Source organism: Clinocottus analis, unplaced genomic scaffold (genome assembly GCF_023055335.1).
Source record: "Clinocottus analis isolate CAN_PGR_092001 unplaced genomic scaffold, fCliAna1.0.p SCAF_16, whole genome shotgun sequence".
Taxonomy (NCBI): Eukaryota; Metazoa; Chordata; class Actinopteri; order Perciformes; family Cottidae; genus Clinocottus; species Clinocottus analis.
In genome coordinates, this window is record NW_027175887.1 from 4,873,139 (window position 1) to 4,892,300 (window position 19,162).

Below are 19,162 nucleotides of genomic sequence, written 5' to 3' on the forward strand. Positions count from 1 at the left end.
AGTTGTCTATTACAGAATACACTTCCTCCCCTTTTTTCATCTTCTTCTGGTGTACCAGACCTCTGTTGCTTCTCACAGGCTGTACACACACACACAAACACACACACACACACACACACACACACACACACACACACACACACACACACACACACACACACACACACACACACATCACATTACACATGAAAAACACAGAATCAGAATTATAGCAACATGCACATATTGAGAAACCGGTTGTAGAACAGTTCTTAACCACCACTAGCCTCTTTTTTTTTAAACTTTAAAGTTTTTTTAAGTTGATGAGCTCGATGACAAGTTGTGGCATCTTCCACATTTACAGTGAGTCCCGATGAGACCACAAATGCCCGTATGAAATGTAATGCTAATCCATTCAATCGTTGTAGAGATATTTGAGACACCTTTTGCTTGTTGAGTTTGCATTTGTAACATATTACCGCCGTGTGGCCTGGAATAGACGGACGAGCCAATACGTGGGCTCCGTGCTGATACATGTGGCTCATGGTTGGCACATCGGATCAGACATCAGGAGCCTGTAGATGGCAAAATGAGTGACACATATTGTTATCATAACAGTAGGCCTACATGGACTTCATCAGAGTCGTTCCAGTACAGTGGAGAGAGCAGGGAAGTCCCCTGTGAGCCGGACGGGGAGGGGAGGCTGGCAGAGGAATGCTGCTGTATACAGCGTCTTGGGCTGAACAAAACCAGGCATTCCTCATGGAGGTGTTTATGCTCCGCGGCGTGGTGTGGTCCATCCTCACTGTTATCTGTTGGCGTCAGCAGTGTGCTCGTCCAACAGAAATAAAACCTCATTTAGAAAAGAGATGTTGACATTCCCAAATTTGGCAAAGCTTGAAGAAAGCAGAGATAATCGGTCGGTTAGATTGAGAATCTACGCCCATAACCCTGCCATTGGAAAAATACATTACAATACATTGCATATATATATATATATATATATATATATATATATATATATATATATATATATATATATGTGTGTGTGTGTCTATAAAGAAAAAATCTCCCCAAACCCTTTTTTTCTTTGATCCATCCAGCCAGAAGTACATGTTCTGACAAATGATGACGATGAACATGATGGTGCAGATGTGTGGGGTCAATGCATGAAGAGCACAGGATGCAGTCTGATCGACTGCTGTTAGCTCTCATCCAGAAACACAAACCTCTCTCAGACATGTACCGATACCCACGTTGAGCTGCGGCCTTTTTTGTGTGTGTGTCTTTCCAGGGTTTCAATCTATTCGGCCACTTTGCATATCTCAGCGTGTCTGTCTGTCTTTCCTGCATGCCGTCCCCTCTCTCCGTCCTCGTCTCAGAGTGCATTCCAACAATTCCTCCCTGTCAGTCTCCCTCATTCAGACCCATTCGTTAGAAGCTGGTGACAGATCCCCGCGGACACACGGAGGCCTTCAGCTGCTTCAAACTGACCACAGGTCAATCATTTAAACAACAAAAAAAGTCCCACATCTAAAATGGATTATGATTCGGATGTGACTATGCTCAGAGATTGTTTGTTTCTGTGTGAATATGCTGTTGCTAAAACATGAATAAATCAAACCACGGCTCTCACGCACCTGAATCTACCTCCGTTTCGTCTTTGGATGTGATTCGGTCACATTCCTGCTTCCTGGCTTTGGGAAACCTGAGAGCCGGGCTGAGCGGTCGTACCGCGGGCTCCAGGGGCCGGCTAATGACTTCCCATTAGCCCATTTGGTGGACATGATCCTCCATTATCTCTGAGACGCACGCGCCGGAGAGAGTCTATCCCTGCGACTAATCGAGGGGTCAACTGCCCCCCCTCCCCCCCCACCCTCCGCCACTCTGAAGCATGTGGCGGCGCTGCACCTCTACGCACACACGTGCTCAAACCCAAGGCGCTTTTGTGCAACACAAATACAGTACATTCATGTTTTGTTTTTTTCATCTGGAGAATGGGGCGGTGGTGGGGGAGACGACCCAACTATGCGATTACTGCGTCAAATAAACCGCTGGAGCTTCTGAGCCAACGCCGGAAAAAAAGGCATGAAATCAAATGGCATCATTGTTCGACAGGAGATTAGCGCAGGGTGCTGTGACCCTCTCCGGATCTTCTGAAAAGCTCTTAAATATTTGAGCGAGTACTGTCATTTCTCACTCGATTGTTAAGCACAGAGAGCCCTCTGTCCCCCTGAAAACGGTCGCCAGCTCGGGACAGTGAGCGTGTGTGTGTGTGTGTGAGCCAATATTTGAGGGTGTGTGTGATCTGTTCCACACAACAGTGCTTTAATATGTGTGAATGCTTTTCATGTCCAATTTCTATGAGTATTTTGTGTGTATGTGTTTGCACATGCAAGAGTGTATTTGCATGCATGCATAGGAATGTTACTAAGATACATCTGTGTGGGCACACAGACACACACGCACACTACTGAGCTTAAAGTACGGGTGCATGTACAGTGCTTCTTGTGAAGTCATCGCCTCTGTAGAAAATGATGGATGGCCTTCTCTGTTTTAGATTTTGCTGAGACGTTACAGCCATAGGTGTGTGTGTGTGTGTGTGTGTGTGTGTGTGTGTGTGTGTGTGAGCGAGTCCGCCATGCTGTGGGACGAATGAAGGTTCCCGGTGGGAAAATCCCTACCTCTAGTCAAGAACCCGCTCCTCCTCTTCCTCCTCGTCTCTTCTCAGAAACCCTCACTCATGTGGAGACACCCTCTGAAATGCGTTTTGAGGTGTGCAGGGTCGTAAAACACCGGCGGTGTCGGTGAGAGGAAGAACATCACCAAAACCACTGAAACCCCTTGATTGTAGCCGTCTTTCTCAGGAGGTAAACGCAGCCCCTGGTATATGTTATTATATTAAGTCCATATTTCACTCACCATGAACAAAAGTACGTTAGGAAAAGAGTATTTTCAGTTTAACAAATTGTAAATATCTTTTGAACTTTCGACTCAAAACAAAAAGCAAAAAAACAACTTTTTTTTTTACATCTTCATGTACAGAATAAATACGATTTCTTGTACACTTTGCCCGTTTCACTTTACATGACCACGGTTTCCTCAGTGCTGCTTCGGACCCGCATTCTGAGTCACAATTGTTGTACTGGCGGTGGCCTTGGCCAAACCTGCAAATATGAAACGGAGTGTAAATATAGCTGCATAGCTCATGCTGTTTCCTCCATCGACTCTTGCTAGAAAAACAATGGCATCCTATTATTCAGCGGGCCATGATTGAACTGGAAGAAAAGGCTTGTTAGTGACCGTGGGGACTTGGTTGCAGCACCGTGGTGTCTGAGGATCTGCCTCAAGAGCTTTCAGTCAGAAGCTATCAGCAAACTTACAGTTTTCTTCTCCACCGCGCTTCACCTTTCCAAATGTTTGTGTCTAGTGACAAAACAAAACCAGCGTCTTGCTCTTTCCCTCCCGTCACATATCACAGGTCCACAAGCCGGCGGGCTGATAAAGTATTTTTGGGGTCGGCCGAGTTTAAACGTGCAGAGGCACCGGCGGGCATTGTCCTAAAATGTTCCCTAAACACGGGTGACCGTCAAAGGTCAGGCCTCTGAGAATAACCCCCTGTGATATTTAGAAACACCTTTTTGCCTCCTGATAGCCCAGCTAGGCGTGATGCTGAGGTAACAAGAGGAGTCAGTTGGCATGGCAACTATCCCCGTGACCTCTCCCGCAATAGTCGCTGCATAAAGGTCCGTTATGCAATAGGCTGAATTTAAGGTCATGGGTTATTCATAAGCGTCGACTCTGCCTAAAGCGTCTTTTATACACACTCATATGAGTTCAAACAGTGACCCATGGATGTCTTTAAAGTGAAGCGTCACATGAATACTGACGTGTCTCCGTGTTCATGAAAGAGATTACACACAGACGATGACTTCCAGACAGTTATTGGAAGTTGTTTACCGTTAACTATTGTTTTTTTTAAAACATAATTTGTCTGAACTGTAGAATAAAATGATAACGTTTGAGCTCTTATAAACTGTGGTGCAGGAAGTATTCAGATCCTTTACTTCAGCATTCGTAATAATAGCATAGGAACATATACTCCTTTAAAAGTTCAAGTACTGCAACTCAAAGTCTTTCTGCGGTGAAAGTATATAAATGTACTTAGTATAAATAAAGTAGTTGGCCTGCAGACAAATGACTGAGTCTTAAATTCTCACACATCATTGCATTATTAATACATAGGAACATGAATAGCATTATAGTACTGCAGTTTGTCAAGGTGCTGTTAGCTTTAGACTGAAATGTAAAGGCTATAGTGGAGTAGATAAAGAAACAAGTGGATATATATATATATATATATATATATATATATATATATATATATATATATATATATATATATCAATCATGTAAATATATCATGTAAATGATAATGGCGGAGAAGCCCACTGAAGTATTACTTTAGGACCTCTGCTCTTGACACTTGATATTTTTACACCCTCAGAGTTAATAATACAACATTTCAAATCAGATCATGTGGCAGAAACACAATTCAGTTCAACAGACGCAGGCTCGGTCTGCACATGATTCATGACGGAGGAAATCTGGCTGAGAGGCGGACGCGTGAGGGCTGATGTCGCTTCTCCGCTCCTCCGGCAGGGGGCGGTGGAGGGACTCATGGAGACGAGCGCTACCCTCTCCACCACCACCACCACCACCTCCACCACCACCACCACCTCCTCCTCCTCCTCCAGCAGCAGCAGCGCTGCGTAATCAGGCAGGTCCAGGGCTGAGGGGCACCGAGCCACACGGGCTTTGCTCAGTGATAAGACTCCTTGGAAGAAGAGGACCGCAAACTACAGAGCCGACCTGCGACGTTGTTTCAGGAGGGTTTTTTTTTTTTTTTGCACGCGTCACGGTTAAAGAGACACTTGACGAGAGAAGTCAATTGGATATATGTTAAATATAGCTGGACACCCTTGGAATAATTGAAACTTTCCCCACTTTCCGATATAGCTTTTTGTCTCGGGAGCTTTTGTGACTTGGAAACGTCCTTACGTGTCTTGTGTTCATTAAATGTGAACTTTTGTGAAACGCACACTTGTGCGCAAGGTGGACTCAAAAAGAGAAGACATGGACATCCCGTTGAAGACAAAGCGCCTGCACTGAAACTTGGAGCTTCATCATTCATCCCGCACAGTGGAGACACTTTTTGGTTTTGTCTTCTTTCTTTCTTTCTTTCTTTCTTTCTTTCTCGGGGACTTTAAAGTCGCGTGCCGCCGACCGAGCACGAGCGCTTTTCTTCTCCCTGGTCCTCGGGATATCTCGGCTGGAGAGGCTCACGGTGTGGACGGACCGTCTGGACGCGCGCGCGGTTCCGCAGGGCGAGCCGCTGGTTCCCCGCCTCGCGCGCGCCGTGCCGAGGGGAGAGGGACTCTCGCGCGTCCATAAATGCCCGGTCCGTCGAAGAGGCTCGAGGCTGGGCAGCAAGATGAGCTCGTGGGTGCAGCTGCTGCTCGCGGTGCTGGCGGCGTGTCTGCGGTTTGGCGTGGCCGAGGTGAGTCCGCAGCTTCCGCCGTTTGAGAGACGCGAGAAGCGGCCAAGTCCGTCTGCTCCGCCGCGGCAACTAGGACGAGTTTAACGCGAAGCACCACGGGAGTTTTTACTGGAGACTGTTGCACGAGCAGTGGCAGGATAGAGCAGGCAAATAAAAGCATGCATGGCCTGCTGTTGGAACTAATTTGTTTGAGAGTGTAGCAACTATGTCATAAGAAATATATGCAAATGAAGTGAAATACTGTCATATATGCTCGTTCACATTTTATCACATATATGTGCTATTTTAATCTCTTTTGGAGCTAAATAAGAGTGCATATAGTCCGTCAGACACACAGACCAACATGGCAATCAAAACCAGGCGTTTAAAAAATAAATAAAATGTATATATAACTTTGGAGGTAGTGCACCTGCTTCAGTCTGGCCTTATAATAAAACACTTCTTCCGAGGTGAGGTACACATAACATGTTCTTCCTCCCATTAATTGCCCTTATGAATGGAGGCCTCTGGGCGCAGGCAGAGGTCGACCTCCTGTGGGCGACGAGCCTCGTTCGCCACGGTGGGCTCGCTTACAGCTGGACGCCCCGCGTGGTGAAGGGGTGCATTCATGGATGCTGTTCCAGATGTTGAGTCCGTCAATTAGTCAGAGAGCAGCATCGCACTGACACGCTGCCGCGGAGGCCAGATGTTGGTTAGACAACCAGGAGAGGACGCAGAGTTGTTTTTCCTCTGACTTTTGACACCCACGGTGGAATACAACCAAATGATATGTCGTGGTGTGAAATATTTGCAGATCACGGGCGTCTAAAAACACAGTATGTGACTCATATGAACATTGAAACGAATGCAGGACCCCGTCACGTTAAATTAAACCGAGTGACTTACTTCACCAGGCATTAGTGGCATCAGGCTGCAGGATAGATGGGCGAAGTCTGACCGCCTGCAGAGGTCAAACAGGAAGACAAACTTTAACTGAGGGTCCCGTCGAGGTCAAGTGAGGCTTAAGTGGCATTATGTCAATAAAACAAACATTTTTCCCTCAACGAATAGCTTTAGAAGGAGGTTGAGATGCACATGAAATCAGAATTTATCTGTTGTTCGGCCTCCGCTCAGAATCCATCTGTGTTTGTGGACCCAGGAGATCCATCTGGACGGTGAAGCAGCAGTGTCAGACACTTGTGAAACTAAATGGGGTCAAAACACACACAGTTAACAAGTCAGTCATGGGAAGTGGGCATTGAAACAAGTCAAACAAGAGGGCCCAGCGGAGCCGGCCTTTTTTCATCCCGACAGAAGGAGGGGTTTGGTATTGGATATTGCACCCATGGCTGTGACTTCTGCACGTGTTGGAAACAGTTAGCTTTTAATGAAAAAACATATAAAAGACGTGCAAAACAAGCAGGTTGTATTCTGCAGAATGTGAACTGCTTTCCTTGCACCTTTCATTCACTAAACCTCGATAAGTCCCCCAATGTGGGTGTTTGCATGTAATCTACCATCACCGTGACTACTTCACAGCAAAGGCAGATCGAGGGTGAAACACAACTATGATGTCGGACTTAAAATTCCTGTCATCAACCCGTCCTTTCATTTCAGGGCCTCTGAAGGCACCACATGTAAAAGAGAGCTCCAGTGTGACAGGACAAGTGTTTTAGAGGGAGAACGTTACAGAGGCTTTGAGGTGCACAGACAGGAATTCCCCGTGTCTAATTTTAAAGTTATGGCGTGGCAGCTGTGAAATGATGGAGTCTGTAAGCAAGGTTCAATCACATCCCGTATAAAACAAGAGCATTATCGTCAGAGAATGAAGAGACATTTGGTCTTGAGAGTGAGTGATAATTAAAACATTTTCCTGTACATGAAGCTCATGCTGCGGCCCACCAGAGAGGCCTCCAGGCATTCACCCGTCTGACACAACATCATCATTATCTTTAATTGCATCAGGCGCCTTTCCAACTCCCATTTGAAACGATGACAAAGGAATTAATTAAAGTCACAAACGCATTCCAGCGTTGTGCACGTGCCGGCGCCGTTTCAGTGACGACTATGCGAAACCTCGCACGTGCGCGGGCAGCAAACTCGACCCCCCTAATTATGTGCGATTAGACGTTCCCTCTCCTCCCCGCTCCGCCGGTACCTGGCATCGCTCAGTGTGTCCGGGAGACCTGCCGGATTAGGCCGGAAATGAGTTTTCTGAACCATGAGATGGCGAAGAGGACACACAAGACAACCGCATGATGAAAGAGGAACGTTACGGTTGGACCATCTTGGTCCTGCGATGACGTTTAAACGGGACGGGATGACAATGATGGTTATCCTGGCCGGATAAAAAAAATCCAGATTGTCGTCTAAATATGCTTCAAGCTCTTGAAATGGCGCTAAACATAATAACACGACTTAACCCTAAACCATCTAAGAAATACATATTTTATTGCATCATAGATACATAATTGTTTACTGAAAAACAAACATCTTTAATGTCTTAAATATATCTCCCTTTACTTAAACACTGAATCTGTTGTTTCTTACTCGATCATGTCTGAATATTTTTTTCTTTTTTTTAAAATCAAGCTATTTTTCTTATTTCTCTCACGTTCTTGAGAGCTAGACAGTTTTTTTTAACGACCTCTTGAGGATATTTACGATCATCCCGATGATTAAATTTAATTTCAGTGTTTTTCTCTTTATTGCACCTCGTCCCGTCCTCAGTTTATTAGAAGTGGTACTGCTGAGACATTGACAGAAGCCCAACATTTGTCCGGCGGCCGTCTCCTTCATAATGAATAACTCATAATTACTCACTGATATCATCCCTTCACGCTCTTGTATCCCGATATGAAACTTCACATGAAACTCCCCTCTAAGCAGCTTTTTTCTCCATCATCTTGATCCATTAAACACATCATAATCTTCATCCCACAGTTGCACGTTGAACATTACACACTCTTGTCTGTGGATTTTTTTTCCAATCTGTTTACATCTGTTTTGTTTATTGGAGCCAAAGTGTTGATTTAGTATTTCCTGCTTTGACACAAATCGTCATGACAGCCGGCACCACTGTGAACAAAAGCACACATCCTACAATTAACATCGCACACAATTAGCCGTTTGGCGAAGGCAAGAAATCATCATCATTACGACTCCTTGGGGGCATCGGCAGCTCTGCAGCAGACGTGGAGGTGTAGTACAGCAGACGTTTCCCCCGCCGCACCACGACTCTGAGGCCAACAATGGACGAGAGTCAATGGCGTTTAGTACGGACAGGATGAGAATACACGTCCACGCAATGGATGGCTGCTTCCTTTGGCTACGACCGGCTTCCCATAGGGATTCATTATATATATATATATATATATATATATATATATATATATATAGACCCTGAATGGCGGCGCTCACACAGTCTACTCGACTGCACTTGCATTATCACATCAAAACTATGTTTTCACTACATTTGCTCCCTCGTCGTCATCATCATCATCATCATCATCATCATCATCACTGCTTCTGTCTCACCGTGGTGTGGCGAAGCAAAAGGAAGCACATCCACCGCATTTCACCCTGAGGAAGTGTCCCGATCCACGTCTGATCCCTGTCGGCGTCAACGCGTCTTTTATTCATCTATTATCCCTCTTTTTTCTTCTTTCTTCTTCAGATGCACCTCCCTGCTCTCCTCCTCTCCATATCACTCCTTCCCCCACTTCCTGACTCCTTCCTGGCTCCTTTGACCCCTAAATGTTAGCAGATGAGAAGACACAACGCCAATAGTCATTCACCCTGCTCTTAGTGACCATTGTGTGTCTGCTTTGGTTAATACCCCCTCACCCTCTCAGCTCTCCTGCCCAGTAATGACCGGGGGGGTTAAACCCACAGTCGGCCCGTCGAATCACAATGTGGAGCTGTTGCTTGGTTTCTGTTGTGTTGGTATGGAAATATTTCATCAAATGCGTGATGCTTAAGTACGAGGCCTGTGTTATCTTCTCCTTTTGTTGTTGTCGCCAAAGAAAAACTAAACCAGAAATCAATTGAGAACTTCCTGATATTGTTTGTAAGCCTCCATGTTATGAATCCCTATTGTCTTCCAACAACTAAAACACATAAAAGAGCCACACCGCCGGCACATTTTACATTAAATATAACAAACGTGCGTAGACGATGTTTAAAGGCACATTTTTTAAAATTTGGACCAATAAGATTTGAACTGTAATCAAATAATTTAAAAAAAAAAAAAGTTGCTTCTCTCAAACAATCAGACTTCACTGACGTAAACACACGTCACGGCCCCCCGAGAGCGCCACGAACTAAATCTATATTAGTCTTTGTATTCAAAGACCTGTCAATTTGAGCGCTATTGTGCCTCAGCCAAGCAGACACACACACACACACACACACACACACACACACACACACACACACACACACTGGAACACTTGTGAGGTGGATGTTGCCGACGTGCTGCAGTGTTGCTCCATTTCCTCAGAGGAATTGTTTGGAAAACTCTGTAATGTCTAATGCAGGATGAATACAGGGTGGGAAAGTCTCGATTCTTAAAGTCACGTGCACTTCTGGGGGGAAAAAAGCCCCACAGCTTACGTTTCTTTTCCCATGATCTCGCTCTGAAGCCGTCCAGAGTCATGCATCTTGTGTCTGTGGCCTCTCTTCATGACTCTGTACATGCTGGTGTGTTTCAGGCGGAGCCTCTGCCGGCAGCGCTGGTGGAGCTGGTTAGAAACAGCCCCATCTCGTCCATAGAGGACCTCCAGCTGCTGCTGCTCACTGACTCCGTAGGTAAAGACCAGCGCTTTCTGATGATACTGTCCACAACACGCTGTTTTATCATGGGTCCTAACTGGGTTACATTCTGTTCACATCTCATAAGAACTATTTACAATACATGAGCTCACTTCATCTTTTCTAAACCTTGTTTAACCTCCTGCCTGAACTGTACAGTTTGCCACGGTTTATCCATAACGTCTTCATTTTCTGTATTATACAAATGCATATACCATTTTGGCAACGTTGTTCAGCAAGTTAAACACTTAGGCAGAAAGTGTCAGATACGTAGGCAACAATTTCACGAGAAACGCATGCATTGCATTCTGAGTTATCATTATGTGTGATTACTAAAGATTATATGTTTCTGTATAAGTGTATGAGAGCGTTGGGCAGCCTTTGTGCTTATGAGTATTCCTTTCAAAAGGAAGTGCATAATGCTTTGAAATCAAGCAAAAGTCACACTCTAGATATACGACACATGAACATTAACGATGAATGATGCACAGACAATAAAATCAATATACTGACCTCTTTAACTTTTCTCTTAAATGCAGATGTTGTAATTTATAGTTTGAGATGATACTTTAATGCCGGAAAAAAATGAATCAAGAGTTCACTAAATCATACATGCAATGCAGTGAAAACTAACAAGATATAATAATAATAAGTGACATTGTACTACCTTTCTACCCTAACTGTGATAATTACACATGAAGTGATAGTACTAACTGGAGTTATAGCGAGGAGCAGAGAGAATACACGATCTGAGCAAAACACATGAAAATAAACAGTAAGAATTAGAACAATGGAAACAATGAACCGTCCAAGTCTATTTCTCCCTCTTTGTCTCTCTCTCATGCAGAGGGCGCTAGAGGGCCTTAGAATAAAACCTACACCGCATGTCGAAAACACACCATTCATAAATCACTTGCCGTGTTTACACAAGTCAAACGCTGTGTTTGTTTATTGTTTTGTCTCAGACGAGGAGGACGGGACTTCTGCGGCCAATGGAGGTCAGAGACTTCCACGGAGCCTCGGTGAGCCGACCCCCGCCGCTTCCTGCCTTGCTTTTCCCCCCACGGTGTCATTTCTTGTTGGGATCAAGGTGTCAATTTATTTTACGCCGTAAAAGACGGAGACGGCACTGCTTTTACTCCTCTCTGGATCGCAGAAGTATCACTCACATAGTACGGAGGACACTTTGTGAGGATCCATCCGTGTGTCTTGGTGCGTCCTGATGGGTTAATAGACGGTAGACGTGCTGACGTGGAGGATTCCCGATTCTCCTCGTGAATGTAGAAGTACTCCATCCTCATTAGTGGAGGGCTGCCGGTGTGTTCTGCCCGCCTTCCTGTGAGTTGATTAATGCGACAAGTATGGCTTTAGTGACACGGTAAAATTCCTCCTATTAACCTTTTTTTTTTTTTACTATCGCGATGAAGCAGATGTCTGAATTACTGGACGCCAATCTACAACAGTCTGGGTGACTTTGTTGGATTCCCTCGAGCATGAGGAGAAACTAATGGCCCCACATTAATCATTGCTTAAACTATGCCAAATATCTTCTTTATGTGGCCTTGTTTGCGACAGAACAGTGTCAGTGAACAGTGACCCTTTGTGGGATGAAATCCCCTCATGTTTCTGCGTCACAGACCAGTGCAATGCATTATTTGCAACACGTCTGATTAGGAGCGCTGACATGTGCTCATTTGAAATGCATGAGTTTCATTTTCACCTGCTAGGAATAAGTCATCCCATAAATACACATGCAAACAAGCGAAGGTGAGTCACTACAGATGAGTGAGTCCGCACAAAGGGATTGAAAGCCGCTCATATTTGCCACGAGCTCAACTCCTAGCAACTTGGGAGGGTTTAGATGTCTGTAGCAATCAGATCTTTTACTTATCGGTTAAACAAACACCTACGTGAAGGGAGGGGGTTTGCTAAAGTCCCTGGTTAGTTGTCTAGTCAAATAGATTCAAATTATAATTTTAACAAAGCTGAATAATAATGCAAACACAAGTTCAAACAGTCATACTCACACTCATGAATGGATTACTGAACAGGCCTACGGGGCAGAGGCCCTGGGGCCAAAGGGTCAGGGGCCCCCTGAGTTTTGCCTGCAAAATGTCACAGAAAGAGACGCCAAGTGACCACAAAGACACACAGAGCGACTACAAAGAGATGCAAGATGACCAAAAGACCAGCAACACAACTATGAAGAGACACATTAGTGACCACATACAGGCAGAGGCAGAAAACGTCCACAAAGAGATGCAGAATTACCATAAAGAGAAGCAAAATGCTGAAAACAGATGCGAAATTACTTTGTGCCTATGCTCAGAAGCCCATTGTGCCTTAATCCCTCCGTGCTCACACTCAGTCATCTCTCGTCCTGCAGATGCCCAGCCGGCTCAGCAGGCTCTTTGCAAAGTTCGTACAGAGGTGGTTGAGATCACCCGGGCGATGTTGGACCGCAGCAACGCTAACTTCATGCTCTGGCCGCCCTGCGTCGAGGTGCAGCGCTGCTCTGGTTGCTGCAACACCAAGAGCCTGCAGTGCGTCCCTGTCGTCACGCACACCAGACACTTGCAGGTAGACAACCGTAAAAACCCAGGAACAAACATATGAAATACACGTACACAAAAGTCAAAACACACACACATGTAGGGCTGAACTATATTTGTGTTGTTCTGAATTATCCACTGTCACCAACCTCCCCAGGTCATGAAGATCGAGTACATCAACAAACGACCCATTTACGCTAAAGCCGTGGTGTCGGTTGTCGATCATGTGGAGTGTCGATGTCACCCAGCTCCACGGCCTCCTGCGCCCAAGAAAAAATCATCGCGCAGGCAACATAACCACCAGCACCGAAACCACACACTCAGCCAAGCACATGAACAGGTACACTATGAATGCTAGTTTGCATGCCAATCTGCTGCTGGTTGATTACTTTAAGTAGTATTTGTGTATCTGTAAAGGTGTGTATATATAGACTAAACTCTCGTCTTAGTTAAAACCTGGCTAGTCAATGCTTGTACACACTGTTATGATACTTCAGCTATTCTTGCACCTGCTTCACAATAAAAGGCACACTCATGTTTTCTTTGTGGAAAATGTCCAACACCGACCAGAAGAGCCGAGTTCATATGGTTAACATGGCTTTATTGTTGTTTAGTGTAGTAATAATCCGTTGAGTTGATTTAGAAGTATAGATTTGATTTATATTTTATCGTTGGATAATGGCCATATTAAAATATTGTCTAAAACACATTATTAATATGTTCTACTTACTCTCTTGACTAGTACATTGAATGTGTAGGATTAATGAACTAAACTGAGATTTAGCTGAATTGCATATTGTTTCATTTTGTTGTGAAAGGTCAAGGTGCACTCCAAGGATGAACTGCATCAGTGGGACGATCTGAAGCAGAACCAGAGGGCCAACCTGGAGGACCTCCTGGAGCACTGGAGCCCCCGAGGAGACACCTTCACTCAGCCGTCAGAAGGGTACAGCCTGGCTGGGAAAGACACAACTCGACCTGGAGAAGAAGTTGTTTTCGCTCCACATTGGGCGCATAATGCCAGCAGGCACCTCGGGACTAAAGACCAAACGGGAAATCTGGAAGATGTGGAGAAGAAAAATGGAAGGACCTCCGACGGCAACAAGACTGTTTCCTCAGTGGATAATGTTGGCGTGGAGGTAAAGAACGAGTTGGTAGGAGGCCGGGAGGGAGTGCTGCTCCCCAGCACAGTTAACGAGGGAAACGGCAGCAGAGAAGAAGGCACGCAAACACACAGTCCATCATGGCAAGACAACACATCCAAACTTTCAAAGAGCCACACGAGTGGATCTTCTCACCCTGGAAATCAGAGTCCCGAAGCCGAGTTCAGCCCCACCGAGGCGCCCGGTGAGAGAGTTGGGAGCAGGTTACGAGCGACCAAAGAGCCGAACCCAGAGCCCCGAGAACCGGCCAGACGGAGAGACAATGACACTCCTGAGGAGGTGAGGATATTACAGACTGAGGAAGAAAAGGTGGAGCAGGAAAGAAAAGAGCTTCTACTCCTCCACATGAGGCTGGACCAAGAGAAGGAGATACTGAGACAGCAGCAGATGAAGCAGGAAGAGGAGGAAAGGCAGAGAGCAAAGGAAACGGATAGCCAACATCACGTGCATGGTAAACATCATCATCATCTGCAAACAACAACACAGAATCCAGGTACGAGACATTATTTAATACTTTGGGTTAAAAGAACGCAAATGAGAGTACGAGCATTTAGTAACGAGTTAAAATGTGCTCAAAGAAAAATAACTGTTGTTTTCTCGGTTGCTCCATTGTACATTTTTAATGTATTTTCACAATAACGCAGAGTTTTTTGGTCCTATTAATAACATGTAAATCCTATTTTAACAGCGACAACATTTACGACGACCACGCGGCGGCCGTCCGCTGCAGCCGGCCCCAGAACCCCGGCCCGTCCCAGGAAAAGGATGAGGAAGAATCGCAAACGAATCAGCAAGGCAGCTATGAGAGCAATGCTCATGTAGAGCTACAATAAAGCCAAGTGAGTTCACGAAATATTTAAATATCACTGAAAACAATGTATAAACCATTCAGATTGGAATGACTGAATGTAATATTTCTATTTTGTGATTGTGCTGTTTAAAATACATGTTCCTATGTTTCCCCCTCCAGGACACCGAGTGAACTTGGTGCTTCTCGTGGATCCAGAGGTGAAGCAGAGTGACTCCCTTCATATAAGTACTTACTCACTTGTCAGTAACCTGCTCGTCCTGTGAGACCTCCTCCGTAACACTACTAATGACCGTCTGGTGAACCTGTAACTGCACCCGTGTGGAGTAAGACGAGGGTAAGAAGAAAATGGAATATACATAAAAAGTGGACCTAGTCAAGAAAACGTGCTTTGCCTCTACGGCGACAGTTGCTGGTGTGAAGACGGACAAATTGTGTTCAAGCGCTGAACCTGTCGGGGACTGAAACTGCATCGCTGTAGGACTGTGGACAAAAGTGCAATTTCAAAACTCTTCTTGAAACCTTGTTTTGATATCAACAAAGAAAAACTGCACTTAAATCTTGACGGAACCGAGTCTATACGGGGTTCAAATGACAACGTCTGTTGCTGAAAGACGCCTTCGACCAGACGGACTACGAAGGACATTTGGTGGGAAAATGGACGTACAAATGAACGTTACTATTTTGTGTCATTGAAGATTCTGTTTTGTTTTAATCAGATAATCTTAGAAACAATCATCTGCAACAAAAAGTGATGTTTACTAAAATGAGCAGTATCTCCACATACTGAGGAGCTCAGTGTCGAGAAGATGATGGTGTGTAGATTACCAAGGCCTGATATCATTCATTAGCTCCGTAAAACCGCGATGGTCTCTCATAAACCGTATTTAATTATATTTAACTCATTGCAAACACTGGAATTTACACAGATGTGACAAGAGAACAAAATCACAAATTGTTGCGTTTCAAAATCTCATCACAGACGTGAGGAAAAAGGTGCTATCTAAATCCGAGGTGATAGCATTGCACCTGTGACCTGACGCTATGTTTTTTATTTATTTATCCCTGCCATTTTCTTTGGATTAACTTTTTTTATACAACATACTACAAACGAGATGTGGTCCGTTATGGCTGGCAAACGGAAAGAAAGAGAACAAAAAAGGATCACAGACTTCTGTGTCCTCCCAGGATCATGCAGTGTTTAACTTCTATGTCAAAAAAGTGTTTGTTTTGTATGACTAAGAGTGTGTATTGTGTGTGTGTGTGTGTGTGTGTGTGTGTGTGTGTGTGTGTGTGTGTGTGTGTGTGTCAGGGCTTGGGCCCACACCGACACTGCATCTCAACGCTCATAGAGAAGCATTAATATGTTTGTGTCTCTTTGATAAAGACATGGCTCTCTTCCACTGAAATAATCATATTCCTTTTAAACTCTTGGAGGGAAAAGAAACGCCTCCCTCCACATTTACTTCACGCGCCGCCACTGCATATGTTTCATTAATCCACAACACATTGTTACTGACATTCCAACTACGGCAGAAGAGAAGAGTCAAAACAAGAAAATCAAGAGTCACTTAAGAGGACAGCAAAAAGATAAACGTTGCAAATCTAGATATTGTTTTTGTGTCCTTTGTATTTCCATTAGTAATGTGGAAACATGCCGGTGATGCTTTTTGTGTCCAATAATCCATAATTGGCCAAACATCTTAAATTATTGAAAACATGCTTTATGCCAACTTACAACTGTTACTGTTTTTTTCTGTATTATTATGGCAAAAAACAAAATGTTTGCAATAATTAATGCTATTTTCATATGGGTATAAGAAGCTAATGTGCTTGAATCTACTTTGTTTTGTGTTTTTATTCCTTTTTCTCTTCTCGATACACAAATTAGATTCCAACCACTAAAATTTTGTCATGAAATATATAACATGCTATTCAGAGAAACTCTGTGGGTCATAAATATCAACACGTGATGAGCAACAAGCACAATACAACAAAGCGTATCAAGTTATGTAAGAGTCCATCGTCATGCTAGCTGCTCTGCGAGGTTGTATTTATGCACAGCGCCACGTTAAGCTAAATGCTAACCTGCACATGCTAATTTGCTGATGCTAAGCAGGTATGATTGTATTTTTACGACGTTTCGCATGTTAGCATGCTAATATTTGCTCATTATTGTCACACAAACACCATGTACAGCTGAGGCGGATGGGAATGTTATTAGTTTTGCCAGATTTGGACAAATTCAAACGTTGATGATGATTGTACGAGAGGAAGTGACGCTATCCCTTTAAACGCCATGGACGTCCGCATCAAATTTCATGGCACTCTATCCAATTACTTTGGTACTTTAGTTTGAACCAAAGCAGAAAACTCCAAACTCTTGAAGCAAGGATAAAACCTTTTTATGACACCATGAACTCTGTGACTTTCCTACCACCCCGTAAACCCAGGCTGATTTATTTAGTCAGCCTGTTGTGTCTGCACAGTGAATCTGCTGCCTCCGGAGTCGTTATTGGCTCCTTAAATTCAGAGTTCAGCGCTGCCTCGTATTGAGCGTGAGTCCCAGTGACGTGCAATGAGGTTTGTTCAATCTCACAAAGGAGAGAGGGAGAAAAGAAAGAGTCTTGGGTAATGTACTGTCGGTGAACTCTGGCACACGTTCTCCTTGCGGTTGGTTTTTCACATTTACCCACTTGTCTCTTGGCCGCAAAAACTCCCAAACTCAGCAGCCAGCTGCACAGTTTGTCTGCTAACGATCAAGTCAAGAAGTCATCTGCTCTGCTGTCTGAATGAAATCATATGAGGAATGGCTTTCCCAATAAAATGTCCACAGATTTAAACCACCTTTAGAGTAAAGAGGACTTAATACATGTATGTAATTCATTTAGTACTCGAAGAACCACGTTGTTGGTCCTCAATTGATATCATGTGCATTAATCACTGGTTTGATGTGTATACCAAATGACAATTTAGCAGAAAGTCTCCCCCTTAACGCCCTGTGCGCGAATCCAGTGTGTATTCTGGTATTCATGAGTTGCTTCGCGTTGCCCCACTGTCAATCTCACACAGCCGTACTACTTCTAAGCAGCACACTAGCTCCACATTCAGCATGGAGGTGGGATGCCTGTGTTTCCGCAGGTGTCCCAGCAGCTCCCCACCTCCCCCATCGACTTCAAACAAGAGTGGGAGAGAGAAGTGCGTGGAGGCTTGTTGGCTGTGACAAACACACACAGGGGTCAACCACCATGACAGTGTGGGAGGGTCTCTGAGAGACCAGAGACCGTGACTAAAGACACAAGATGGTTCATAGCTCACTGATTGACCTTAAAGGACGATTTGGCTTGTTGGGCCTAAACAACGCCGTTACCGAACCAGCAAACAACCACTGGAACAATATAATGACCCATCGAGACCAGGACTTTACAAACTATTTAAGGAAGACCAACCTGCTCACAAACCATGACCCGACCATTATCATTAGTTAGTCCCAATCAAAGCCGGTTGCATAACGTTACCCATGTTGGGATTCATTGGTGGAGCATCGTTGGTGGTTTAACTGACGTCGTGGGGACACAAGTCTCACAGCCACATTGCGGGGACTCGTCCCACTGCCAGGGAAAACAACAGTCTGTACCCAAAGAGATGGTTCAAAGTTTGATTAAAGTTAGAATAAGGTTTTGTGTGAAGTGGGAAGTGGGTAAGATCAGAGTAAGTCTGAAGAGAATTAATTAATACATGGTCCTCCTAAGTGGTAGAAATGAGTTTGTGTGTGTGTGTGTGTGTGTGTGTGTGTGTGTGTGTGTGTGAGAGAGAAATCAGGCTTTGAAACATGTGGTGGGCCTCTGGGAGTGTGCATCCATTCAGAACAGGAGCAGCTTCAATTGTTATTTAACTAAAAGCCTGTGTAGGTTGTATTCTTCTTCTTTTCTTCTTTCTCGTTGATCAGAGGGCGGTGGACTTTTTTAAATGTCGAACTGCACATTTTCAAACATTAATAAGAAGGCATCGCAGTTATTTCTATAAGCCGCTGCCTCTTTTCAACATTAAAAAGGGCTGTTTAGGCCGAGTGAAAAGAAAAGTGAAAAGGACATTCATCACAATTCCTTTAAACCCTTACTTGTGTTACAAAGAAAGTGAGTTTCTATGATTATAAAAATGCAAAGGTTGATGATTTCAGACTTTCAGAGCAGAACAAAATAATGTTAAATGTATTTTCAACAACAGCAGCAGTATAGTGATCTGACTGACTTCCTTTCAAGACATAACTGTCTGTGTTTTGCTATGACCTGGATTCCCAGATGTACAG

General features: G+C 44.4%; 1 protein-coding gene across 1 annotated transcript; it reads left to right on the forward strand.

Moving 5' to 3' along the window:
- The first annotated feature begins 4,784 nt into the window (after positions 1–4,784).
- On the forward strand, positions 4,785–17,699 carry pdgfbb (platelet-derived growth factor beta polypeptide b). The gene is made up of 8 exons (XM_068579565.1): positions 4,785–5,539; positions 10,231–10,327; positions 11,296–11,352; positions 12,717–12,910; positions 13,040–13,222; positions 13,701–14,538; positions 14,734–14,884; positions 15,016–17,699. Exons 1-7 carry the CDS (start codon positions 5,474–5,476, stop codon positions 14,865–14,867), a joined length of 1,569 nt encoding a protein of 522 aa, XP_068435666.1. The 5' UTR covers positions 4,785–5,473; the 3' UTR covers positions 14,868–14,884; positions 15,016–17,699.
- The last annotated feature ends 1,463 nt before the right edge of the window (positions 17,700–19,162 follow it).